The sequence below is a fragment of the Sorex araneus genome, chromosome 5 (genome assembly GCF_027595985.1).
Source record: "Sorex araneus isolate mSorAra2 chromosome 5, mSorAra2.pri, whole genome shotgun sequence".
NCBI classification, from domain to species: Eukaryota; Metazoa; Chordata; class Mammalia; order Eulipotyphla; family Soricidae; genus Sorex; species Sorex araneus.
The window spans coordinates 126,914,947-126,941,712 of NC_073306.1; the positions used below are offsets into that span (position 1 = coordinate 126,914,947).

The following is a 26,766-nucleotide window of genomic DNA, read 5'->3' on the forward strand; positions in this document are numbered from 1 at the left end:
GCTTTTTGGGTCACACCCGGCAATGCACAGTGGTTACTCCTGGCTCTGCACTCAGGAATCACCCCTGGCAGTGCTCAGGGGACCATATGGGATGCTGGGAATCGAACCTGGGTCTCCCGCGTGCAAGGCAAATGCCCTACCCGCTGTGCTATCACTCCAGCCCCTAGCTCCACTCTTTAAAGACAGCCCATGAGGCAGGGTTTCTCTGGGGAAACTGAGCTACCACTTCCTATCTGACCCACTGCTGACACGAAAGGGCAAAGGCTAAGGTAGGGCTAGGGCAGGGCTAGGCTGATGGTCTTTCCAGAAGCCTCCTTGGTGCTCTCTCTGTATCTAGGGAAAGGAATGGACATAGGTGGCCGATGGCTGTGACTGATGGTCCCAGGGAAGCCAAAGACTGAAACTGGATGAAGGACCACTCTATTCTGGTGATGTGTTTCTACAGCCCTGACGAAAGCAAGTGCGACCAAGACCGGAAATAGAGGCAGTGAGATGTGACCCAGATAGGACTTTCAGGCCTAGGTACTGCTCATGAACCTGCTATTGACTCTCTAATATTGAACAGTCCTTCATGGACCTCGGTTTTTTTTTTATCTGCAAAATAGCCAAAGTAGTCTTATTTTCAGACCCATAGGATCGCTGTGAATATTGGGCTCCCAACCTGCAGATGTATCATCTACGAGAATGTCACAAATCAAGCATATTAGCAACTATAGTAAAGGTGAAATGTGGTTTTCAAACCAAGTGAACTTTGAATGTTATTCTGCTTACTACTAAATAGGTCATGTCAATTACAAAGGGAAGTAACGTCTATGTATTCTTCATGAACATGTAATAGATTCATTAAACAACCAACAATGGAAAATAAGACAAAATGTTGATAACTCACCCTCTGAGATCAGGAATGAGGAAAGGGGGCAGATTATTTATTATTGTTATTTTTCAACATCCTACTGGGGACACTACCCAGTTCAATAAGGTAAGAAAATAGATATAGGGGCTGGAGCGATAGCATAGCGGGTAGGGCGTTTGCCTTGCATGCGGCCAACCCGGGTTCAAATCCCAGCATCTCATATGGTCCCCTGAGCACTGCCAGGAGTAATTCCTGAGTGCAGAGCCAGGAGTAACCCCTGTGCATCGCCGGGTGTGACCCAAAAAGAAAAAAAAAAGAAAATAGATATAATGTCGAAGGATCAAAAAGGGGGTCCCCTAATACATTTTACAAATAAGATAAAAAAATAGTATATAAATATTTGTAAAAGCCGGAAGATTTGTGAAGAAATTGTTAGAATGGATAAGTGAGTTTGGCAATGCTACTGGAGAGAACACTATCTAAAATTCTGTTTCTCTGCAGTTCCACATCTATTGCTGAGAAACAAATCACGTCAATGCTTCATGGTTTGAAATAAAAATTATCATGTCTCGTGATCTCAGTGCATTCAAATTCAGGAAGATTCAACAGGATGCATTGGTGGGGGTGGGAGGGTTAGGGGAAAGGTGTCAGTGTTGCAGCCAAATAGTGGAGGACCTGGAGCAACCGGTGCTGGTCCATCGGGGCTGTTTATTATCTTCCTTTCTTTAGTTGCAGGGTCCCTGCCTCTGGTTTCTGCTGGGGTTCGATTACGCTTCTTCAAAGCATGTTAGCTGAATACTTCTCTGTTGTTTTTTTTTTGTTTTGTTTTGTTTTGGGTCACACCCAGCGATGCACAGGTGTTACTCCTGGCTCTGCACTCAGGAATTACTCCTGGCAGTGCTCAGGAGACCCTATGGGATGCTGGGATTCGAACCCGGGTCGGCCATGTGCAAGGCAAATGCCCCAGCTAAATACTTCTCACAGCAATTTGGGGTTCCAAGGATTAGTATCCCAAGAGAGGAAGCCAGGCAAAAAGGTGTTTACTTTCACAGCCTAAACTCAGAAGTCATGAAGCAGAGCTTCTGCTGTATTCTGTTTGGTAAGAAACATTCACCGGTGCTGTAGAGAGAGACAGTACAAAGGACCAGACTGCGTGCTTTGCGTGCTGGAGTCCTGGGTTCAAGCCCTGGTAGTTCAGGGTCCTTGAAGCATCAAGCCAATACTAACCCCGAAGTAATGCTGAGTGTGTCCCCAAAATAAAACATTCACCAAGACCAAGCATTTACTTATACTTTTTTAAAGTCTGTTTTTTTTTAATTGAATCACAATGAATTACAGAGTTATAAAAATATTCATTATTATGTTTCTCAGGGCTGCAACACCAATGTTCTAATACCAATCCCATAACCAGTGTCTACTTCCTTCACCAATATCCTCAGTTTCCCTTTTGCCCTTCCCCCACCCCCACCCAAGCCTCTATGGCACACACTTTTCTCCTCCACTATTTCCTATGTTCCCTTCCCTAACTTATCCCACCCCTAACCTCACCCTGTGGCAAGCTTCCTACTGAAGACCAGTTCTCTGCTCATCTTTTCTGTTACCCTTGGGCATTTATTATTGCCCTACTAAGTTTCTTTATATCCCACGTGAGAGAGCCCATAGTATGTCTCTCTCCCTCTGACTATACTCGACACAATATTATCCATATCCATTCATGTATCAACAAATTGCATGACCTCATCTTTTTTAAAGGCCAAGTAGTATTCCATTGTGTAGATGTACCAAAGCTTCTTTATCCAGTCATCTGTTCTTGGGCACTTGGATTATTTCCAGATTTTTGGCTATTGTGAAGAGTGCTGCAAAGAACACAGGAGTGCAGATGTCTTTCTGCATTGTTTTTGGGCCCTTGGGGTATATTTCCAGGAGTGGAATTGCTGATTTGAATGGAAGCTCAATTCCTAGTTGTTTGAGGAGTGTGTGTATTTCAAGACCAAGCTTTTGAAAGGAGATGTTGACTAGTTCTGAAACCCACACCATTCTGGCAACAAACAGAAAATTAAAAACCATATAAAATTATTTATAATAGTATCAATGACATAGAATACCCAGGGCTAAGTCCATATGGAAAACTATAAAACATTGCTGACCTTAAAAAACAAAAAGAGGTACAGTAGATACACAAAGGGTATACTATGTTTATGGATAGGAAGACTTTAATGAAAGTGTCCATTTTAACAAGATTGACCTAGAAAGTCAAAGTGATGACAAGCAAAACCCTCACAGGATCGTGTGCTTCTGTATGTATGTATAAACAGAAAACTAATTTAAAAATATGTTTGATGAAGTGCAAAGATCAAAAAGAATCAAAAGAGTTTTGAAGAAAAAGTTGGGCAAGTTTATTCTATGGAGCATTAAAAGGTTACTACAAATCTATAGTAATCAACTGTATGATAATGGCTCAAGGAGAGAAATACAGGCTCATGAAATAGACTATAGAATCCGGAAACAGTCTCATGTGTGCATGCGAACTGTCTGATTAACAACGAAAGTGAGACTACAGGAGCGCGCGCACGTGCGCGCGCGCGCGCGCACACACACACACACACACACACACCTGCAGATAGATGATCCTTCAGTAAACCGCGTTGGTGTGTCCAGGTTGCAGGGGCAGGGAGAGGGATGAGCAGGACATCCTTCTGGGGAGGTGTGGCCATGTATATCTAGACACAATGACTGCTGACCCTTACTCCGACATTCTTTCCTTTCCGAACTGTTATTTCTCTCTGTTGTTCCCAAACCTTGGGAGACGTCTGCTTCCCTCACCTCTCTAGTACTGGGGCGTCTTGATGGCCAACGGCGTGGTCCTAGGTTGAGACCAGGACCAAACCTGAGAGGCCAAGACGCTCCCTCTTCCAAAGAGCATCCCAGTTAGAGGCGCTGGAGAATCCCGTTCTGCCTCCCTCCTGCCCCTTACCCTGGGAACGCCGGGGCCGGGAGAGCTCGGAGGTGGAGCATCAGGGGAGGCGAGGAGCCCGCTGCGCGCGGCCGCCCGGTCCCGGGAGAAAGGGGGAGGAGCGACCGCGCTGCCCGCTGCGGAGGGGGTGGGGGACTTTTTGTTGGTCACTTGGGGAGAGCGAGCCGAGCGGGCCTGCTCACACGTCTCTGCGCCACCGCGAGAGCCGTCCCGTCCTTCCCACGCTGCAGGAGGCCGTGTGTGTGTGTGTGTGTGTGTGTGTGTGTGTGTGTGTGTGTGTGTTCCGAATCTGCACCTCTTCCTCTGAACTTCACTTTCTAGACCACTCTTCTTACTCATTAAAGGGTCCGGGACCTGCCTTCTGGCCGAGGCTTCCGCCCCGGCTCGTCTGGGGTCGCGGAGCCCACTCACCTGGCCATCACCGCGGGCACAGGTGCTCGGCTCCTTTGCCCACGGAAAGTGAGAGTTGAGCGCAGTGCTCCCCGCGCCCTCCCCCCCTCCGAAGTGACTCGGAGAGGGACACCGAGGGAGGGCATCTAGGATCAGACCCGGAGGCTGGGCCGCGACGCCCCCCCAGCCCGGGAAGGTCTGCGCCCCTTTCCAGTGTCCCGGTCCCCCGCCCCCGCTCCCACCTCTCGCCTCGCGGGGGGTTCCGCAGCGCCCTTAAATTTGGGGGGGCGGGGAGTGTCCCACTTTTGGGGAGGAGTGTCGTAGGGGCCGGGCCCTCCCGGCTCTCCAAAAGGCGCCGTCCGGCGGCGCGCGCAGCCCCGGCCCACCCCGCGGGGCTGGAGGGCGCGGGAGGTCCGCCCGCCCCGAGGAGGGAGCTGCACCCCCCGCGCGGCCGCCCGGGGGCCCTCGGCTGCTCCCGAGGCCGGAACAATAGCGCGCGCGGGCGGGGCGGGGCGGGGGCGGGGTGCGGGGCCTGGCACCGCCCCCGGCCCGCCCCCCGCGCTCGCACACCCGCCCGCACACGGGCTCCCACCCGCCGCCAGCCCAGGCACTGCCCGCGGGAGCCGCCGCCGCCGCCGCGCCCGCCATGGACGTCCGCCTGTACCCCTCGGCGCCCGCGGTGGGCGCGCGGCCCGGGGCCGAGCCGGCCGGCCTGGCACACCTGGACTATTACCACTGCGGCAAGGTAGGCGGGGGCCGGGCAGGGGGCAGCGGCGGGGCCGGCCCGCGCCTTCGGGCCCCGCGCGTCCCGGGCTGCAGCGCGGGGCCAGCCGTCCCCCCTGCCGGCCCGGGGACGCACGGCTCTGTGTGTGTGTGTGTGTGTGTGTGTGTGTGTGTGTGTGTATGCGCGCGCCCAGGGACAGGCGCACGGCCCGGCCCCGCCGACGGGCACATGCCGCTCACACCCCACCCGCGCGCGCGGTGATACCCACGGCCCGAGTTGCTGGGCTTCCAGGCAGAAGTCCCGCGACAGCCCTTCCGACGGCGACTCGGTGACACTCACCCTCACCCAGGCCCCCCGCACAGCCTGGCCAGCGGCCACCCACCCGCACAGACGCGCGCGCGCGCCGCCCTGCTCTGGCCCCGTCTCGCGGCCCCCCCACACACCCCATACCCCCAACTCCCCCCCGCCCCCCATCCCCGGCTCTCTGACAGCCAGTCGCGATCAGTCGCCCACGCACACACCCTGTCACGCTGCCGCAGACGAGGCGCCCAGCCGCCCGCGAGCGAGGCCACGCACCCCGTGGGCAGCCCCCCTCTGCTGTCACGCCCAGCACACAAAGACGCTCCGACAGTCACACGCGCTCGCGCCCTCGCCTTGCGGGGGGGCTCACGCCCGGGCACCCTGGGGCGCGCGGCCCAGCGCGCCGCGGGGACCCTCGGGCCCGATCGATGTCCCGGAAGGACCCCCCCCCCCCAGTCTCCGGCCCGCCCCTCCCCCACCGGGCCGGCCACACGCGCGCGTCGGGGTTTTTAAGTTCCCGGCGCCGCGGCGCGCGCTGCTCGGGCCGCTCACTAATTGGCCGTCACTGCCCGGCGGGGCTTCGGATTCCGCGTTGGCAGCGGCCAATCGAGGGCTGTCCCCCCCCCCCTCCCGGGCCCCGTGAGCGGGCGTCCCTGCAGGCCCGGGCTGCAGTGAAAGACAGCCACCTCCCACCCACCCCACCCACTCTTTTATTCCGCCGCGACCGCCGTCCCCATCGCCACCCAGGTCCCCCCGGTGCCACTGCGCGCGGGGAACCCCGCACCCCAAGTCGTCCGAGCCGGCTCCCGGTGCGGACCCCCCCGACCCCCCCATCACAGCCGGGGACGGCTGGGGACCGCTACGCCGTCGGCTTCTTGCCCCTCTTTCTGCTCCGAGGGAACTTTGCAACTTAGTTCGGGGCTCAGACGCCCCGTGCGCCCCGCGGCTCTGCGCGTCCGTCCGGGCCGGGCCGGAGCCGAGCGCGGCTTTTCGTCACGCGGAGCCCGGATTGAGCCGCGCGCGTGGGTTTCCCCGCGGCCCTGGCGCAGACGCGCGGCTTCGGATGCGTGGTGAGTGCGCATCGGATGGCGGGGTCGGCGGGCTTCCCGGGGGTCCCCCAGCCCGCTCCGGGGGAAGGGGACTTTTTTTGTCAAACTGCTGGATGTGGGGATGTTGCGGGGAGGGGGGGCGTCGGGACCTCCCCGGCCGGGTCTGGCTGAGCGCGTCCTCGGGTCCCGGGGAGCGGCTTCTGGACTTGGAGGGGGTCGGAGCGCTCCGGAGAGTCCCCCGGGGCTGAGATCTGGGGAGCCCCCCGGCCCGGGGGCTGGCCTGAGCCGGGTGCGGGGAGGGGGGGCGGTGGCGGCGGGCGCGGTTTTCCTCTGGGGCGTGGGGGTGGGTGCTGCTGATCTTTTGTCCGGAGACCCGCAAAGTTGGAAGCTGGTGGCGGGGAAGGCAGGTTCTCCCGCGGCTCCCGGGCTGGTGGAGGGAAAATTGATTAAAAGTAGCGAGCGGCGTCTTGCGCGAGAGGAAGGCTGGGCGTGGGGCACTGGCTCCATCTTCTGCCCTTGACTCTGTGTTTTTTCTTTTTCTCTCTTTTTTCAAAATATGAAGTTGGCCTGGTTCCAGCCTCTGGTTGTGGGGGGGGGGCACGGTTGTGGGGGCGCGGTGTTTTGCCTCACAGTCTGCCTTGGGCAGAGGTGGGGGGTGGGGTGCCTCTTAGCCTCTTAGCCCCATGCTTCTCCGGGTTGAGGTGGGGTCTTTGAGGTCGCACAGAGTGGGGCTTTGGGCTAGGCGCCTTGGGGGGGCCGGCAGCCCGAGGCCCCCGGCTTTATTCGGAGGCTCTGAAAGCTCTGACTCAGCACCTCGGGTCCAGGCCTAGGGGGAGCTGTGCAGGGATGAGAGAGAAACCGGGTTCTGGTTTCTGTGGGCGCTGGGTCCTGGCGGGAGGGGAGGGTGTGGCAGACCCCCTTCCCCCCTCCGGAGCCCAGAAAGGAAGCGGGGGGTCTCGGGCTTGGAGGAAGGACAAGGGCAGCCTCCTTGGGCCCGGCCAGGGAGCCCATCTGAAGTGGACAGTTCCCTCAGCGCTGCTAAGGGGGTGGGGAGGGGAGCATGGGCTGACCATGGTGAAGGATTGGGGAGGGAGATGCCCAAGTGACCATCCTTCCACTCTGTCCCGCTCAGAACTGCAGGGGAAACTGAGGCATGCGGTGCCACAGTGAACACACCTAGTGCCCCTCGACTAGAATGCAGACGGGGTGGTGGGGGAGGTGCGCAGCCTGCCCATGGGGCGGGGGTGGGGGTCGGTCCCCCCAAGGGTCCTGACAAGAGGCCCACCGGGATCCAGGCCTGAGAAACACAAGGGCGAGTTTACCCTGGACATGCCAGAGAACCTCAGGGCAGTTGACCTGGAAGGGCCCCTGGCGACCGTTCCCTTGGCGACTGTCCCCTTAGCAATCCTGCACACAGAGATTTCAGCCTCTTTCAACCCAAGTCGTGAGCAGTGGCTGTTCTTTTGGTATCTTTTGTCTGAGAAAATACACAGGGACAAAAACGCTGCTCGGCTTTCACGTCTGCTCTGAAAGAGACACGCATTTTTATTAATCACAAGGCATCTTAGCGCGCGTCTGAGAAACAGCTTACCTGGCCCGAGGTCCTCCTTCATGTGATAACCGTGTCAGAGGGGCACGGGGGCTTGTGGCCTGCTGACCCCTCGGATTTCTGGCCCGAGGCTGGGAACCATGCAGGAGTCCCCTCCTTCCTTGCTTCACGGAAAGGGAAACTGAGTCACAGGAGTGGTTCCATAGCAAGTGAAGAACACCGTGGAGACCCAAACCCCTTCCTTGAGCCCCCGACACTGGTGTGTCTCTGTTCTCCCTGGCAATATCTGTCTTGATTTGTGGGTGCAAGCTGTGAAAAGTCCCTTCATTTGCATCGAGTCCAGGCCCTTTGTGGGTGGGGGCGGGGACTGCCCAAGGCTATCTGCCCCGTGTGGCAGATTCAGTCAGTCTCCAGGTGTGGCTTTGCGACCCGACAGATGACTTTCTTTTTTTCCACTTATTTTTTTCTCCTGAGATACAGACTTATGTACAATAAAATGTAAATCTTAGACACAGATCCAAAGGCAATGTCAAGGGAGAACTGATCCACACAAGTGAGTGGGGGGGGTTGGGAGGGAGGGTCCTGGGAGTCCCGGGGGGAGAGGGAGGGGTACACTCACGTGATGAATGTGGTGTTAGAGTGATGTGCACGAGAAACCAGTATGAAAAGCCCTGTAAACCATAGAGTCTCAATGAAAAACCCGATAAAATGCAAGTCTTTTAAAAAAAATTTTTTTTTTACAAAGTTGTTCACAATAATTGATTACATTCAATATTTCAGCACCAATCCCACCACCATGACACCTTGCCACCACCCTTTAAAATGCAAGTCTGAAGCCTCCCATAGCGACTCTCTCAGAGCAGACATGGGACGTTTCCATGACCCAGAAAGTTCTCTCACTTTCCTTGCCAGCAAATCCCTCTTCCTGCAATTTCTAGAGTATTTCTGTGATGGCTGCCTTCAGTTCAGAATAAGTGTTTAGATTCTGGAATCTCCTATGCAGTGTGTGTGGTTTTTGTATATTTTTTCTTCCCTGTCAAGCCAGTGACTCCAGATTCAGCCATGTTGTGTACATACCTGGTTGGTTTGTTCCATTGCTCAGTAATATTCCATTTATGAATATAACACAATTGCCTTATCTATCTTTTTTACCAGATGATGGGAGCTTAGATTTTTCCCGCGCGCGTGCGCGCGCGCGCGCGTGTGTGTGTGTGTGTGTGTGTGCGTGTGTGTGTAGCTGTGCCTTACTGCCCTCTTCTGGACAACATTGCCTGCCTCTGAGTTTCAAGGGCCGGGTGAGGTGATGTAGGCTGGTACAGTTCTTGGCATGTCCTAAGAGAGGGGCAGTATCACCGCTGAGGACCTGCGCCAGTAAGACAACATCCTCCTCTCTGTGTTCCAAGCGGTCTTCCTCCCTGATTCGAGCACCCTTGAAGGCCTGCCTGGGGACTGCTTTCTGCAGGCAGTCCTCCTGGCTTGCTCTCTTCCTCCAAGCTTCCCCAGCCCTGGAGCCTCAGGGATGGAGCCGTAGACCGAGACTCTCTCAGGCCACAAACAGGAGCACCCCTTGTGCTGGGCAGCTGTGCTCGGCCACCGACGCTACAGCCGTGAACACAGTGACTTCAGGTGCCGCCCTCTGGAACGGGACATGAAGGACATGTGGGCGAACTATATGGCGGTGGCACTGGTGGTCAGGCAGCTCCGGATAACAGAGAAGTAGAAGAGCCTTAGGGGTGCCAAGATTTGGGGCTGGCTTGCAGTTTTACATTGTGAGGCTGGGGAAGGCCTTGTGGTCTAGTCCAGTGTTTCCCGACCTTTTTTTCTTCCTGTGGCCCCCTTCCAACTTGTTTCCTTCCCGTTGGGCCCCCTCAATGTGACCCGTTGACCCTCTGGTCTCATTAGTCCCTCACCGATGCAGTTTTCACCTGTTTTCACCTGGAACAGCCAAGGGCCCACGGAGGGGCGGGTATGGCCCCTGGCTGAGAAATGCTTGGTCTAGACCAATATTCCTCCAAACACTGTTTGTCCATTTGGGGGCCAGAGGTGCTCAGGGCTGCTTCCTGGCTCGGGGACCACTCCCGGGGACCAGATGTGGTACCCAGGATGGAACCCTGGGTTCCATCCCTGCCACGTGCAAGGCCAGCACCTTACCCACGGTACTATCTCCAGCTCCTGTTTCTGAAATTTATGAACACATTCAGCATCATCTGGCCAGATTTAGGAAACAGGTTCCTGGCCTCCAGCCCCAGAGATTTGGATTCAATTGTTCTGGGCTGGGGGCCCGAGAATTTGCATGTCTAATGAGCTCCCAGGTGAGAGCCGCTGGCTCCTTGCTCAGTGCTGCCGCCGCAGAGGGTTTGGGATGTTTGTCTCCAGGGCTTTGTGGCGCAGGCAGCCCCTGGCACCGTGCCCGGCCCAGAATCACTCAGCGTGTGCCAGTGTGGAGAGTGGGTGCCCACAGCTCGGGGTGCAGCCCCCCACCATGGGACCGGGCTGAGTTTTCAGGAATGGCTGGGCGGGTCTCCCTGTGATGAGGACAGCGGGGCCTGCTTGGCACCCTGGCTAGGGGTGGGCGTGTCTTTTCTTTCTGCCAGGACACAGGCGGCTGGGAGGGTCGGGGCCAGGCGGGAGCAGCCAGCCGTAGGCCAGGGGATGCCCCATCTCAGCAGAATCTCTTCTTTCCTTGTTATTTATTTATATTTATTTATTTTATTTTTCTTTTTGGGTCATACTCAGCGATGCTCAGGGGTTACCCCTGGTTCTGCCCTCAGGAATGACTCCTGGTGGTGCTCAGGGGACCATATGGGACTCTGGGGCTTGAACCCAGGTTGGCCGTGTGCAAGACAAACGCCCTCCCCGCCGTAGTATCGTTCTACCCCCGCATCTCTTCTTTCCTTTCCCTCTCTTCTTTCCCACTCCTTGACATCCCTCCCTAGTGCCAGCCTGCAAGGGGCCTCTGGGACCCCCCCTTCTGTGCCTTCTCACTGCCTCGAGGGGCAGGCCGGACCCTGTCTGATGCGCGGGAGCAGGGCAGGGTCTTTCTCTGGGCCCCTGTGTCCTTCTCTGGGTGTCGTGGGGCGGCAAGGGCTTGTTTCTGCCACCAGGCTAGCCTGGAGGGTGCGAGAAAGGCTGGGCACATTGTCTCTTCCGGCTGCAGGGTCGGGGGCGGCGGGAGGAAGGGGTGTTGCTCTGTGGGGTGGCAGGCCTGTAGACTTTGTGGCACGGGGCCTGTTCCCCATAAAGAGAAGGCCTGGCAAATAGCTGCAGAACGAATGAATGAATGAATGAATGTCCCCACTGTCACGGGGCTTGAGGAACTGAGCGTCATCCTTTGGCTCTGGGAACCTGCCAACTTGGTGATGAGCACTTGGAGAGGAGCAGCTCAGGGGCTTAGGGCCTGGTGGGGCCCGGAGGAAGGGCCCCCGGGAGAGCAGCCCCCAGGTCGCCCTGCCGTGGGGCCACCAGCCGGGGCGGGGAGAGGGGGTGGGCAGGGGGGTGGCAAGGATGACAGCAGCAGGTTTGGGAACTGCAGGCGCGTGGGAGGGGAGGGCTGCCCTCGCCAGCGGCCCCCTCCCTGCGCTTCACCCTCCTCAGCGGCAGAAGGGACACGGGGACACAGAGGGACACAGTCCCGGCGGGGCTGCCGGGTGGGAATTGGGCTCTTGTGTCTGCCGTGCCCGGCCCCGTCAGGAGTCCCCGTCCTGCCTGTCAAGCCTTGAGACAGGCGTGCGGGTTCCCTGTCTCAGCACCGGCCACGGGAGGCCTGTTCAGGCCGCGGTCCCAGAGCTGGTGTCCTGGGACTTTTGCTTGGAGGAGCCTGTGACTGGAACGCTCAGGATTCTGGCCGTGGCTCGAGTCCTTCGGGCCTCTGTGTTTCCATCTTGAATCTGTGTGGGAGGAAAGGGCGACTCAGCAGGCCGAGAAGACAGACTAGGATGGCAGCTGTACCACCCAGCAGGGCCCTTGTGACCTCATGTGTACCCCCTCTCCCCGACAGTTCATTGGCCTTGTTGTCCTGCCTGATAAGAGGGATAGGAAGGTCTCCTCAGGTTAGGGTGAAAGCCGTCCTCAGCCGGGGCTAGGCCTTCCCCAGGCTGAGGTGAAGACTTTCCTCAGGCCTGGGTTAAGGCCTTCCCCAGGCTGAGGTGAAGACCTTCCTCAGGCCGGGGTTAAGGCCTTCCCCAGGCTGAGGTGAAGACCTTCCTCAGGCCGGGGCTAAGGCCTTCCCCAGGCTGAGGTGAAGACCTTCCTCAGGCCGGGGCTAAGGCCTTCCCCAGGCTGAGGTGAAGACCTTCCTCAGGCCGGGGCTAGGCCTTCCCCAGGCTGAGGTGAAGACCTTCCTCAGGCCGGGGCTAAGGCCTTCCTTCAGTTGCACTGCAGATGAAAGGGGCAGACATGAATGTTCTCTGTGATTTAGAAGCTTCCCTGCCTCCTGCTCCTAATCTGGCATTGTGGCCCCGAGACTAGCATTGCTCACGGGGCTGTGGCACGAACCCCACAGGTTGTGACGGCCTCCCTGGCCTGTGCCCACTGATCCCTGGCCTCCCCCCTGCGTGAGACTCCTGCTCTCCACAGCGTGGTGCGGGGAGGGCAGGCAGGGGGCCTGTGCCTGTGTCCGGGTTTCTCCCGCCGCGCCCCTCTCCCCCCACTCCGTCTCGAGGCCACAGGCTTATCGGGTCTCTCACGTACACGGACCCAAAAACCTCTATGGCAAATTTTTTTTTTTCCCAGCGTGGAGTGGGAGCAGCCGTAAAAACATATGGCAACCAATTATCAGCTTAATGAGACATGGTAAATTGTCATTTGCGTCTTCGCGCAAGCATGTTGTCGAACACAGGATCGTAAATTTCGGATCAATTACCCCGGCGCCCAAACTCGCTGCTGTTGCAAGGGCGACTTCTGGTCACAGGCTTGCGGGTTTCCAGGCGGTGAGGACACACGTGCACACGTGGGGCCCCTCTGCCGGGTGAGGGCGTTTGGGCGAGTCCCCTGCTGCGTGCCGTGCCAGGAGGAGCCCGTGCTGGCCTGAAGGCTCTGGGGAGCCGGCGGAGACTCACAGCGACATGAAAGGCCGTGCAAATCTGTCATCTCCAGGCCCAGAACGCCGAGTCATAGTGAAACAGGAGGGGGTTTGGGGAAATGACAGCGCCACGGGCGGGCCCGGGGAAGTTTCCCTCGCAGAGTATTACAGGAAAGGTGGGTGGGTGGGCGGGCGGGGGGGTCACGGGTCGGGGGAGGGCACATGGGAGTGAAGGGAGGGCATTCTTTTTGTTTCTGTTTTGCGGGCACACCCGGGGATGCTGGGGGGGGGGGGGTTGTTCCTGGCTCTGCACTCAGGAATCACTTCTGATGCTCAAGGGAAGGACCACTGTGGGGTGCCGGGGACCGAGCCCAGGTTGGCAGCACGCAAGGCAAAGCACCCTCCCCGCGGGGTTATCGCTCTGACCCAGGGGAGGCACCGCGGGCTGAGGGGGCAGCTCGTGCCAGGTGCCTGGGCGGGTGGTTCGGGGGTGCTGCGCGTGGGGTCGCTGGCAGCAGGCTGGGCCACGGTTGGGAACGTCTCAGTGTGCTCCCTCAGGCCTCGTCAGCACGGGGGTTCTGCCGGCTGGGAAAGCTGAATGGCTAGTGTTTGGTTCCCCCCCCCATCCCGTGTCCAGGGGTGCCACAGCACCATCTCCCCCAGTTAGAAGGCTGGCACTGGGTGTCACGCCCCGAGGGCCTGACTCAGCGGGTCTACGAGGGGCTGAGAACTTTCAGCTGCTGGGAAAAAGCAGTTCCAGGGGTTCTGTAGGCGAGAATGGGGGAGGGACCCCCCCCACCCTCCCACCTGCCTTTGCCTTGAAATAGGGGCAGGTGGCCTAAGGCTCGGTGTCCCTGAGACCCCTGTCTTCTTCTGCCCCCTAGAGGTCATGGGGAGCATCTCCCTCACTTTGGCGAGGACCTTCCCTGGGGGCTGGGCTGGCGCCCGGAATTGTCACGCTCTGAGACAAGGGGTGGCCTGGACTGATTCTTGCCTCTTCCAGTGACAGAGTGGAGGAAGACCTCTGGTCTGGAGGGCCTGGACAGAGAGCAGTGTCCAGGGTTGGGGGCCAGCTCTGGGCCCCGCCACTGATCCTCCCAGAAGCTGGGGTCGGGGGCGGGTATGAAGGCGCAGGAAGGGGGGAGTGTTGCCGTGTCCCTTTGGGGAGAAAACTAGCTTTTCCTCTGGGTGTCTGGGAGTCGGGGGCTGCCGGCTGAGGGTCAGAGGCCCCCAGCCACTCTCTGGAGACTCGAGTGCGTCAGGCCGTGAGCAAGCCCCTTCCTCAGTGCAGGCCGGGGGGGGGGGTGTTCTGGGGGCCTGAGGAGATGCCCCACCATCCAGGCGACTGTCCCAGAGTTCTCGCGGAGGGGCGCACGTGTTTCTGGGCGAGGGAAGGTTCCAGAACAGGTTCTGAGGGGTTAAGTGATAAGTCTCTGATGTCTCCCCCGGGCCAGGGACCATGGCTCTTTCTTCAGCCTGGAGCTCTGCCCCAGCGCCTGTCCCCAGCTGTCCCTGCGCGCTCTCTTCACCTGCTCTCAGGGACTCAGAGGCAGATGAGTGGGACACTTGTCCTCGGAGCTGGAGCCCCTTTCCAGCCACCTGCCTGTCTTTTCCCTCGCTCTCTGGCCTCCTGCCATTCATTTTTTCCCCCCTCACACTGATTTTGTTTCTTGCAAAATGCACAGAGGCAGGTTAGAATATGCAGGAAAGGGGCTGGAGCAATAGCACAGCGGGTAGGGCATTTGCCTTGCACACGGCCGGCCCGGGTTCGATTCCCAGCATCCCATATGGTCCCCTGAGCATCACCAGGAGTGATTCATGAGTGCAGAGCCAGGAGTAACCCCTGTGCATCGCCGGGTGTGACCCAAAAAGCAAAAAAAAAAATGCAGGAAAGTGGGGGTCCCTCTTTGTCTCTCCCTCACTGCCTGCATCTCCTTCTGCTCCCCAGAGGCGATCCTGAGGGGAGAATCCCCAGCCTTCTTCAGTTCAAGGCGTCTAACATGCTTACTTCGGCTATTCTGTGAACATTCTCTCATTTTTCCAGAACTCTGTGTTGCTGTTTGAACTTATATCGCAGTGATCTTTATCATCGTTATCACATCATAGTTTTCTTCTTTTTCTTTTGTAAAATTTTTTTTTATCCAATCGCTGTGAGATACACAGTTACAAAGTTGCTCATTGGGTTTCAGCTAAACAATGTTCCAACACCGTCTGTTCACCAGTGTGTTTCCCACCCCACTCCTCCCCCCCCTCCTCCTCCTTCTTCATCTTCTTTTTCTCTTTCTCCTCCTCCTCCTCCTCCTCCTCACCCCTGCTCCCCGCACCAAGCCATACTTCTCAGGCTGCAGGCTAGCTCAGATGTCCAATCGCCTCCCTGCCCAGGGCTTGGGGCCCCTGCTGCCTCAATTTTCAGGTGTTCAGGGGTTTTTCAGGGGTTCAGTTAGGAACATAGCTTTATGCTTTTTTGGGGGGGTCACACCCAGCGATGCACAGGGGTTACTTCTGGCTTTGCACTCAGGAATTACTCCTGGCGGTGCTCAGGGGACCCTATGGGATGCTGGGAATCGAACCTGGGTCGGCCGCATGCAAGGCAAACGCCCTCCCCGCTGTGCTATGCCTCCAGCCCCTAGGAACATAGCTTTTCCAGAATAGGTGTGTTGGTTTCTGGGAGCTGAGATGCTACATCTCAGTCCGTCTGTCTCCTTGATTACCGGCACTTTCTCAGGGGGTTTCAAAACCCAGAACTGGTTTTCTGGAGCCATTCGCTTCCCACTGATGCGGCCGGCCAACCATTCGTCCACTTGAGTGATGTGTCTGTGTGAGTACACCCCCGGGCGTCTGCTTCCTCTCTCATTCTAGCCCACGAGAAGAGAGAAGAGATACTCTGTCTGCCATCCTGGACGAAAAGCCCCTTTCACAGATTTTTATCTATTTATTATTTGCTTTTGTTTCTGGCCCACACCTGGCAGTGTTCAGGGCCTGTGCCGGGCTCTGCACTCAGGGATCACCCCTAGCAGGGCTCCAGGGGCCAGAGGGGTTGAACCTGGGTCTGCTGTGTGCAAGGCAAACTCCCTACCGGCTGTACTATCTCTCCAGCCCCTGCACTTTTATTTTTAAGTTCAAAGCTAGTTTTTAAGTAGAGTCTAGGGGCTGGAGTGATAGCACAGTGGGGAGGGCGTTTGCCTTGCACGCAGCCCACCTGGGTTTGATTCCTCCATCCCTCTCGGAGAGCCCGGCAAGCTACCGAGAGTATCCCGCCTGTCCTCTTTAGTAGGTGAGAAAATTGAGACCTAAATTTGCTTTTTTGGGTCCCACCCGGCGATGCTCAGGGGTTACTCTGTACTCAGGAATTACTCCTGGCAGTGCTTGGGGGGTTATACATATGGGATGCCGGGGATCGAACCCAGGTTGGCTGCATGCCAGGCAAACGCCCTATTTGTACAATCGCTCCAGCCCACTGAGACCCGAATTGTTCCTGCAGGGCAGTCGAGGTGCTTCGGGCTTGTGTTTCCTGTTTCTCACCTGTGGTCTCTGCCGGGATGGAGGGCCCTGTGGGATCTCACTGCTCCTGCATTGGCTCTTCTGGGGGGCAGGTGCTCCCACCTGGGCCTCCTGTCTTGGTTTCCAGCCTCAAGCTTCATTTGCTGAATCAAGTGCCTGCATGCGGCGGCTAACTGAAACGTGCTCACGCTCACCCTGAAGTTGGGCCTCGTTTGCAGGAATGATTTAGGAACTTGCTGGAAAGGAATCGGCTCAGCAGTACGACCCAGGCCAGTCTCGTGCGCACGCTCCGTCGCTCCCTTGGCTGTTGAGACTCGGGCCCTTCTCGATCACGTGGAAGGTGGGACCAGGCCCACATCCCTGTCTCCTCTGCACTCTTCCCTCAGTGTCTGCTCAGTGCACCCTAAATGAGTTAAGGAGACCCCGTACCCCCCCTTCTCTACCCTGTCTATCCACTTGAGCTCTAACTTTTTTTTTTTTTCTTTTTTGAGTCACACCCAGGGATGCTCAGGGGTTATTCCTGGCTCTGCACTCAGGAATTACCCCTGTCAGTGCTCAGGGGACCATATGGGATGCTGGGAATCTAACCCGGGTTGGCCACATGCAAGGCAAACGCCCTACCCGCTGTGCTATCACTCCAACCCCTCTAATTTTTTTTTTTGAGGGGGGTGTCACACCCTGTGATGCTCAGGGCTTACTCCTGGCTTTGCACTCAGGAGTTACTCCTGGCGGTGCTCGGGTGTGTGATGAGTACACACCTGTGTGTCTGCTTCCTCTCTCATTCTAGCCCACTCGAAGAGAGATGAGAGACTGTTGGGATGCTGGGAACCGAACCTGGGTCGACCGAGTGCAAGGCAAACGCTTCCCCACTGTCCTATCGCTCCAGCCCCTTGAGCTATAGCTTAATGTTTATGCAGAGCCCAAGAGCGCATAACTCTGCATCTGACGGCTGTTCCCTAGTTACCTCTCCTGGCACTGGCAAGCTGGGTGACTTTGGACCTGTCATGTAGCCTCTCTGAGCCCCGAGTTACTCGCATGACCCTTGCATCCCAGGTGGGTAGCCTCTGGGAAGAGACCAGGTCAGATGTTCTCCCCTCCTGGCCCTTGTCCACACAATTGAGGGTCCAGTAGCAGGGGCCAGTAGCAGAGACTCTGTCCCAGGTTCCCTGGCCTCTTTGACGGGGGGGGGGGGGTGGCCGTGACTGCAGAGCTTCTGGTCAGAGCAGGGCTGGGCAGAGGGCCCGAGGGGACGGTCTCTGGCCTCCCAGCTCTCTTCTTCCTCCTCCCTGCAGCATGCTAGGGACTATATTTGGGGGCCACGCCTGGCTGTGCTCAGGGATTACTCCTGGCTCTGCTGTCGGTGCTCCTGACACCACATGGGAAGCCTGGGGTCGAACCCAGGCAGGCCACAGGCACGGCAGACACCCTCCCCGCCAGGCTGTGGCTCTGGCCCCAGGCACAGGGACTCTCTAAGGTTCAACGGAAGGTGCCAGAGGCAAGTCTTGGCCATGGTCTCAGAGGCGCTGGGCCACTTGCGATAGCTCCTTCGGGCTCACGACCCGGGCAGTCTGCCCTGGCTTCTGCACTCAGCCTCTGGACTGCCGGGTCTCCTTCGGGAAGCTCTTTCCCCGTCGTACAGGTGCAAAGGGTCAGGACTCATATGGAGTGTTCTGGAAGCCACCTTGGCTTCTCAGCTCTCTGCTGCACAGGACTCACATTAAAAAAAAAAAAATGGGTTGGGGGGAGTCACACTTTGCAATGCTCAGGGGCCACTTCTGCCTCAGTGTTTGGGAATCACTCATGGAGGTGCTGGGGAGAGTGGGCAGTGTCCAGGGTGGACTCTGGGCCTCCTGGATGCAGAGCATGTGCTCTACCCACTGAGCCACCTCTCTGGCCCCAGACCCACCACTCTCATAGCAACTTCAGAGTCCTTCTAAGGACTTGTCAGTCGGGAGCCTCCACACTGAAGAGTCGGGCCTGTGTGTGGCTCAGCGCTAGTGCACGTGTCATGCATGTAGGCATGGATGAGGCCCTGGCACCACACACACACACACACACACACACACACACACACACACACACACACACACACACGAGTCACCACACTTAGCAGGTGTGGTGCTAAGTGTGGTGACTTAGCACCACACCTGCTAAGCAGAAACCCAGAGCAGGATTTTCAGTAGGATATATATCACTTATTTATGGTTCCCGCCAGTCCCGGTGCAGTTAGTGCCAGGTCTCACTTTGCGAGGAATTGCCTCGTAGCTGCAGTCTCATGGTTCCTGCGTCAAATTTCCGGGTGAGTAAATAAAGCCAGTTAAGAAAAGCAGGGTGTTGCCCTGTGAGCGGGAGAGGGCCAGCGAGCCCGTACCCCGTAACCTCATGGTCCTGCTGACCCTGAAGGCTGACGCTTTGGCGCCCTTTCCAGCGGGCTGCGTGGGGCCCTCGGCATGCCTAGCCACCCTCGTGCATGTGGACACACCAAAGGCTCCTCTGTCAAAGGAGCCGCACAGACCCTGGCCAGTGGGCGGACTTTGAAGTGGACCCGCTCCTGGCTTGGCAAACTTACTACGAGTTCCCTCGTTTGTTCATTCATTCCTTCAGCCAAAGAATATTCGCTGTCAGCTGTAGACAGGGCGCTGGGGCCAGTGCCGGCCATGAGCAGTCGGCTAAGACCCGATCCTCGAGCAGTCACTGTCTTCTTGGAGACACAGGCAAGCAAGAACAACTTCAGAAGGGCATAGGTCAGGCTGGGATTGCCAGAGAGAGCGTCCCAAAGGAGGGGGCGCTGCTGGTCCACGAAGCCAAATCAGCCAGACGGAAGGAGGGAAGGTGGTCCAGGCAGAAGGAACAGCACTCGGAGAGGCGAGGGGAGGAGGAGAGTGTCTGGAGATTTCAGTTTCTGGCCTTCAGAGGACGCTGGCCACAGTGAGGGGACAAGGGGCGGGTCGGGGGTGGCAGATGACACCAGGGACAGTGGCGGAGGGAAGTGGACACGCTGGTGGACGGTGTGGGTCTGGGATGTGTTATGCGTGATGCCTTACCCTTATCAGTATTGTAAACCACAGTGCCTGAATCAAAAATAAAAATAGATGAAGCCAGAGGGCACAGCTGGTAGAGGGCATTTGCCTTGCACGCGGGTGACCCGGGTTCGATCCGATCCTGTACGATCCCCCAAGCACTGCCAGGAGTGGTTCCTGAGAGCAGAGCCAGGAGTGAGCCCTGAGCACTGCCGGGTGCTTCGGGGAGTTTCCTCGTCTGCAAACTGGCACGGGGACGTGTAGGACAGCCGAGGCGGGAGCCCCTGGCTGGGTTCACTCTGACCAGCTCAATCTGGGGGCGCCTGAGAGAAGGGCTTTGATTTTATTTTTATTTTCTTCTTTTGGGGGGCTTCCCCCATGAGGTTGAGAGCTCCCAAGGCTACACTGGGTGGTACTTGGGGGGCTGTGTTGGGGCTTGAACCCAGGTCCCCGTGCATGCCAGGCAGGCGAGGGTTGTGGCCCACTTGCTCCAACCCTGCCCCCCCCTCCCCCGCTTCATTCTAGATGAGGCCGAGCAGACCTGGTCGGGCCGGGGCTGCCTTGCCAGGCCGTGTGTGCCCTGCTCCGCTCTGCTGCGGCCCCCCTCTCCTTGGCTGGACTCCAAGTGTGCGCACGAGGCATGGATTAGGTCTTACTGCCCCAACCACGCACCTAATTGTATTTTCCTAATGGCTCAGCATTAACCAACAAGCCACGCCCCTGCCGAGGCATTCTGCAGGACCGGCTTGGAGCCCACACAGTCGTGTCATTGGCCGCTCTGCCTTGTTTATCTGAAAGGAGGCCCTGCCGCCTGCCCGCCTGCCCGCCTGCCCGCCTGCTGGCCGGGGTGCTTAGCTGGGGTGATTCCCTTGGATATTGAAGACATTCACTGTCCCAGGACAAAAGTCATTGGTCACACTGGTCGGGAGGCGCAGAGGAGACATTTCGGCCTCATGGTGATCTTTCTGTGGGTACACAGGACCCATTTCTGTTGGCAGAGCCACTCGGGAACCTGGTGGTGGATACTGGGGATGGAGCCCAGGGATGGGGCCCGGGGATGGAGCTCGGGGATGAGGTCTAGGGATGGAGCCCAGGGATGGAGCCCAGGGATGAGGTCTAGGGATGGAGCCCGGGGATGGAGCCCAGGGATGGAGTCCAGGGATGGGACCGGGGGATGGAGCCCGGGGATGGGGCCCAGGGATAGAGCCCAGGGATGGAGTTTGGGGCTGCGGCTGGGACTGGGGCCGGTGATGGAGCCTGAGACCTGGACCGGGGCTGGGCTGGGGTCTGGGGCTGAGGCCTGGGCTGGGCTGGGCTGGCCGGGATGGCCCAGGCCTTCTGGTGCAAAGCCTGTGCCCAGCCCCGGGGCCTTGTGCCCTCCCGACAGTGCCCATTCCTCCCAGCCTCCTGGCCCGGCTTAGTATCTTTGGGAAAACCTTCCTGGGGCCTTTTTCTCTGGCCAAATCTGCGTTCGCGGTGGGCCGGGCCTGGGGCCCCTGAGGTCTTTGTGGTCAGGGAATTATATGTATATTAATGCAGATTTCAATAACGGGAGGCATGTTTGCCGCCGTGGCGCGCGCCGGTGCTGTCTAAATGCCTTTGGTAATATCTTCAATCAGACGGCAAACAGAAAACAGGGAGGTTCGTAATAAAAAATGAATTAGGGCGATTAGCGAAAGGTGAGGCGCTTCCCCCGCCGGGCGACAGGCAGAGTTGACCGAGCCCGGCCGCGTGGCTCCTGTCCAAACACACATCTGGATTACTGCTGCTCGGGGCGGGCCCGGGGGTCCGCTCGCCCAAGCACGTGCTGTTGCATTTAGTCCTGCAAAGGTCACGCGCAGCCCCTGGGGGGGCCGTGGGGGGGCCCTCGCCCCGGGGTGGGGGGCAGGGGCGGGTGGGAGAAGAGGGGCGACTGCTCCCTTCCTGAGCAGATCCCCCGGCACCCACCCCTCTTTCCCGCACCGCCCCAGGAATGCCCTGGGAATGCCCTGCATTTGGGAGGAAGACGCCAAGGCTTCCGGGAGGGGCTCAGGCACGACTTGGTGTGGACGGCAAGTGATTCTGGTGGCTGCAGAGGGGGACAGGATTGGCGTCTCGACCAGACGGGGGGACACTTCACGGAAGTGACACTGGAGTGCTCCCTCGTCAGTGGGAACGGGAGTGGGGGTCTGTCCCTGGGGGTCCTTGGGGGGTCCCTGGGCAGCAGTGGCAGTGCTGTGCCCACTGTCGCCGCCGTCCCGGGGTTAGTGGTCAGATCTGGGCCTTGGCCCCTCCCGAGTCCCGCCCAGGAGGGGCAGCTGTGGGCACAGCCCTCGCAGCCATGTGGGGGGCAGGTGGGGGCTCCCCAGAAAGGGGCCTGGGTGGGGCCCTGTGAGCCACCTGTCACCCGGAGTGTACCTGCGGGTGGGACAGGGTAGCAGTGGGTCTTCGGTCTTGTTTGGATGCTGTCCTGACCTGGGTGGGGGGGTCGCTTCTCTCTGTCATGGCTGGCCGGGGCCCTGCCCTTGGGTGGGGATGGGCCTGAGGGCTCTGGAAATGTGGGAGTGTACACACACACACATACACACACATACACACATATACACATACATATACACATACACACACACATACACACATACATACACACATACACACATACACATATACACACATACACACATACACACACACATATACACACATACACACATACACATATACACGCATACACACATATATACACACACACACACACACACACAGTGACAGAGACAGAGACAGACTGGGAGAGACAGAGAGACATAGAGGGGTACAGAGAGAATCTCTGAGACCTGTAGTGTTCACCGAGGGCTTCCTGGCAGAAGGGGCATCTCCATGTGGCTAAGACCGGTCGCTGCCCAGGGAGCGAACCAGCAGCCAGCCTGGCAGGTGGCCAAGCACAGGCTGTAGGCAGTACCTGGAGGCCAGAGGAGGGGAGGCCCCGGCCGTGACCCCCAGGGAGGAGGTGGGCTGGGAGGGCTGTGGAGTCTGAAAGGGGAGGCCAGAGCCCCTCACTACCTCTTGTCTCGCCCCTCCCTTTCATCCTTCAAGTTTCCCCCTCCTCCCGCCCTCCCGACCTCCAGCCCCGCTCCGCCCTGGGCCGGTGCTGCTGTCCAGTCCGGGGTCCTGTGCTGCCGTGGGCGTGTCCAGTCCTGCCCGAGCCTCGCTGGTGCCCCGCGGGGCTGCACGCGGACCCCTGCCGCCTCCGCGCACGGCCCGAGTTCAGAGCCAGGCCGCCTGCTCGGCCCAGCCTGTCGGTGCAGGGCCCGAGGGCCGCGGGACGGCCTGTCGCCTGCACGGCCCCTTCCCGAGGCCGGGGCGCTCAGCTTTCTCCCGTGTCCCCGTTGAGGCTCAGAACGTCTCGGCCAGTGCTCGGCGCAGGCTCAGCGCGGCCGAGGGGCGGGGCTCAGAGCCAGCCCCGCGCCCGCAGCCCGCACTATGCCCGCTGCCCGGGCTCCTGCGGTTCTCGGCTGGGCCCCGCCAAGGCCAGACGCGCGAGGCTGGCGGTCAGGCCGTCGGACCAGGGGCTGGGCAGGCAGGGCGGGGGTCTCTACCGCTCCTGGGGGGGGGCAGGGGGCAGGGGGGGGCGCGGCTGAGTGTTCAGGTCAAGCCCTTCCTGCGGCCTCCTGCCCTCCAGCAGGCCACCTCGGGCTGCCCACGGTGCCCCTGGGGTCCACCGGCCTCTGACCCTGCCCACAGGGCAGCTGCTCCCGGGCCAGAGAACAGCACCTGGCCAAGGCCTGGAGAGAGTCCTCCCCCCATCCCTCCTCCTGCCTCCCCCCTCCTTCCCTCCCCCCCTTCCTCCCCCTCCTTCCCCCTCCCTCCCCCTCCCTTTTCCTCCTCCCCCTCCTCCTCCTCCTCTTCCTCCCCCCTCTTCCCTTCCCCTCCCTCCTCTCCCTTCCTTCCCTTCCCCTCCTTCCCCCTCCCTCTCCTCCCTCCCCTCCCTCCTTACTCTCTCCTTCCTCCCTCCCTCCCCCTCCCTCCTTACTCTCTCCCTCCCTTCCTCCCTCCCCCTCCCTCCTCCTCCCCCCTCCTCCCTTCCCCTCCCTCCCCTCCCTTCCCTTCTTTACCCTCCCTCCCCCTCCCTCTCCTTCCTCCCCCTCCCTTCCCTCCACCCTCCCTCTTCCTCCTTCCTCTCCCTCCTCCTTCCTCTCTCCTCCCTCCCTCCTTCCTCTCCCCATCCCCCTCTCTCCCTCCCACTTCTGCCCATTCTCCCTCCCCCTTCCCCATGCCCCTCTTTCCCTCTCTGCCCCCTGTCTCCTCTCCCTCCCTCCCTCCCTCTGCACCCTCTCCCATCCTCCTCCCCCCTCCCCCCCACTGTCTCTCTCTTCTGTGCCCAGTGGTGCCGGGCAGGGGCCCTTCTGTGCCCGGGACTGAACCCAGCACCTTGCACTGCCAGGCGTGTGCTTCCCCCTTGGGCTGCACACCCCCCCGCCCCCCCCATGGCTGCTGCCCTCTGGCCTGGCCTCCTGATGGGGGAGGGGCCGGGTGGGGACTCGCACAGCTCAGCTGCCCCGCGGGGTGCTGGCTGGCCTGGTAGCGTGGTGGCTTGGTTGGGCTGCGGATGGACCCTGAGTGTCGAGGCGGGCATGGGAGGGGCTCGGGGAGAGCCGCACAGCGTGGGAGGCGGAGGGGGTGTGGCCTGGCCCCGTGGTGGTGGTGGTGGTGGTGGTGGCCGGCGTGGGGGGCGTTGGTGGGCCCGCGGCCCCCCAGGGCGCAGGAGCGGCCCTGAGCGTGGTTGCGCCCCCCGCCCCCGCAGGCTGGGTGCCTGGTTTAATAGACGCTCGCGCCTCTCAGCGCTTACAGGTGCTGACGGGGCATCACAATATTGTGAAAGGCAGCGGCAGAGCCGACGTGATTGCCCGCTTACCTGGCGGGGCGGCAGCGCCTTCGCGGGCGCCGGCGGTGGCGATGACAGAGCTAAAATTGAACTCGGCAATTACCGCGCGCGGGGTGCTGGCGCCGTGAAAGGAAGGTTCCGTGGAAATCAGCCCGGTAATCATAGGGTTTAAAATTAGGCAGTTACTATTAAGGTTGCTCTGTCAGAGAGCACGTCAGCGGGCGCGGGGTGCTACTCGCTCTCACCTGCTCCCCGCAAGGGCCTCCATGCTGTCGGGTTTTAGCGCTTATTTATTAAGGGCCTCCCAAACAGTGCTCAGGGCCGCGAGGAGCACTGCCGGGCCCGAGCACTCAGCACTCGGGCCTGGCCACACCCCGAGGTGCTGGAGCACTGTGTCACGCCAGGGGTCGAACTCGGGGGCCCGGCTCTCTACCTGTGAGTCCTCCTCCTGCTCCAAGTTCAGCCCAAGTCGAGCTGGGGTTCGAGCGCACACTTGCAGATGGGAAAACGGAAGCACCTGCCCACTCCTTGCTTTCAGCCTCAGTTTTCTCATCTGGAAAATGGGAGCTTGGGCGGGGCAAGTATGCAGGTGACGTGAGGATGAACTGCCCAGGTGGCTGTGGTCAGGGCGACCGAGAGTCCTTGTCCACGTCCATGGTGCTGGGCACGTGACCGGCCCTACTGCAGGCTGATGTGTGACCCAGAGACCCCACATTGGGGCGACTCAAGTGTGTGTGTGTGTGTGTGTGTGTGTGTGTGTGTGTGTGTGTGTGTGTGTGTGTGTGAGTGAGTGCGGGGAGGCTGGGCGGAGAGAAAGGAGAAGCCGGGATGCTCGCCCAGCTGGCCGAGCCCTCCCTGTGGGGTGGACGCGTGGCCTCCCTGGCCCCGAGCCTAAGCACGCAGACCAGAATCCCTCCCGAAAGGCTGCGCTCCTGTACAGGAAGCTGAGTCATTTCTCTGTTTCCAACCAGACGCTCGAGCTGCCTCAGGACCAGAGAAGTGAAAATACGACTGAAAAATGCTGAGTCCCCCTCAGGGGCACCGCTGCTCCCCAGCTGCACCCCGGAAGGAGGGGGGCAGGAGGGCTCTGGCGCTGGGCCCCCTGCCCTGCCTGCCTGAAGTCCCTGGGCCCTAAGACCCCATGTAAAGCAGAAGGCGGTGATGAGTTCCCACCTGCTGGGGGCGCTGTGTCTCGGTTCCCACACTGCCAGGCGTGTGCACCTGCAAACTCACACAAGCCCCTCCCACCTGCCCCTCAGCCCCTCCCACCTGCCCCTCAGCCCCGCCCACCTGCTCCACAGCTCCGCCCACCTGCCTACAGTCCCGCCCACCTGCCCAACAGCCCCGCCCACTTACCCCTCAGCTCCTCCTACCAACCCCGCAGTACCGCCCACCTGTCCAGCAATACTGCGGTGCTCGTTGCTCAGTGCTCTGGGTGAGTGAGTCAGACTTGAGGAGTTGCTTTCTTATTGCTTGGGGTGACGGGGTCACACCCAAGAACCTTCTTCCAGCACCTGTGGCCAAATCAGGTCCAGAGTCCTCTGTCACCCCCACTCTGGTCCTACGTACCTCTGCGCCCCCCATCCCAGCCCTCACTTGCACTCTGGCTTCTGGTAATCTTGGGATGGGGAATGCAGGGACAAACACTCTGCTTCCTTCTCATGGCACTGTAGCACTGTCATCCAGTTGTTCACCAATTTGCTCTAGCGGGCACCAGTAACGTCTCCATGGTGAGACTTGTTGTTACTGTTTTTGGCATATCGAATACACCACGGGGAGCTTGTCAGACTCTGCCGTGCGGGCGGGATACTCTTGGTAGCCTTCCGGGCTCTCGGAGAGGGATGGAGGAATCGAACCCTTGTTGGCCGCGTGCAAGGCAAACGCCCTACCTGCTGTGCTGTCGCTCCTTGTCATGGCACCTCGCCTAAAAGGGCGGCCGGCATGGTAAGGGTGGAGCCAGGAGTGCAGGTGGCGAACAGAAAGTTTGGCTGTCGGGCTGGTGCGTAAGGCTGTGCAAGGAAGCTCGTGTGTGTTAGATCCCCGTGATTAAAAAATAAAAGTGGCGGTGGGGCCTCCTAGGGCTAGACAGAAAGTGGGGGGCGTTGCTGGGTCTGCAGCCCCCAGGGTGCAGGAGCAATCCTGAGCGTAGCTTCGACCCCCCCCCGTAAGGGGGTAAGGCACTGCCCTGGCCTGTGGCAGAGCACCCCACTCCCGTCCCCTGCACTACATATGGTCCCCTGAGCACCTCTGGGTGGGATTCCTGCCTCTCCTCTTCACACCCAAACCCTGCCCTGCCTTCCCGCCCTGACTCAGGGATGCCTCTGGGAAGCCTCACTGCGGGCTGCCCCGGGGCCCTTCCATAACCACTGACCTCCTGCAGTGACGCTGCCCGTCTCTCCCGTGAGTTAGGATCTCTTGCCCCGTCTGCTCGAGGAGGGCTTAGGGCGCAAAGATCGGCAGAGCCTAGAGAAAGCTGTGGGATGAGAGAAAAACACGGGAGAACGGAAGGACCTTGCCGCCCCGCT

General features: G+C 59.4%; 1 protein-coding gene across 3 annotated transcripts in view; it reads left to right on the forward strand.

The window, feature by feature from the left end:
- The first annotated feature begins 4,806 nt into the window (after nucleotides 1-4,806).
- TOX2 (TOX high mobility group box family member 2) overlaps nucleotides 4,807-26,766 on the forward strand; it is a 130,892-nt gene continuing 108,932 nt past the window's right edge. Inside the window, exon 1 of one of the 3 annotated variants that reach the window (XM_055140682.1) lies at nucleotides 4,807-4,962. In XM_055140682.1, coding sequence (XP_054996657.1) covers nucleotides 4,864-4,962 — 99 coding nt within the window. In that variant the 5' untranslated portion in view covers nucleotides 4,807-4,863. Of the gene's footprint in view, nucleotides 4,963-6,062; nucleotides 6,312-26,766 lie in introns of those variants that run through there. The other 2 variants (XM_055140684.1, XM_055140686.1) reach the window with 2 other exon arrangements.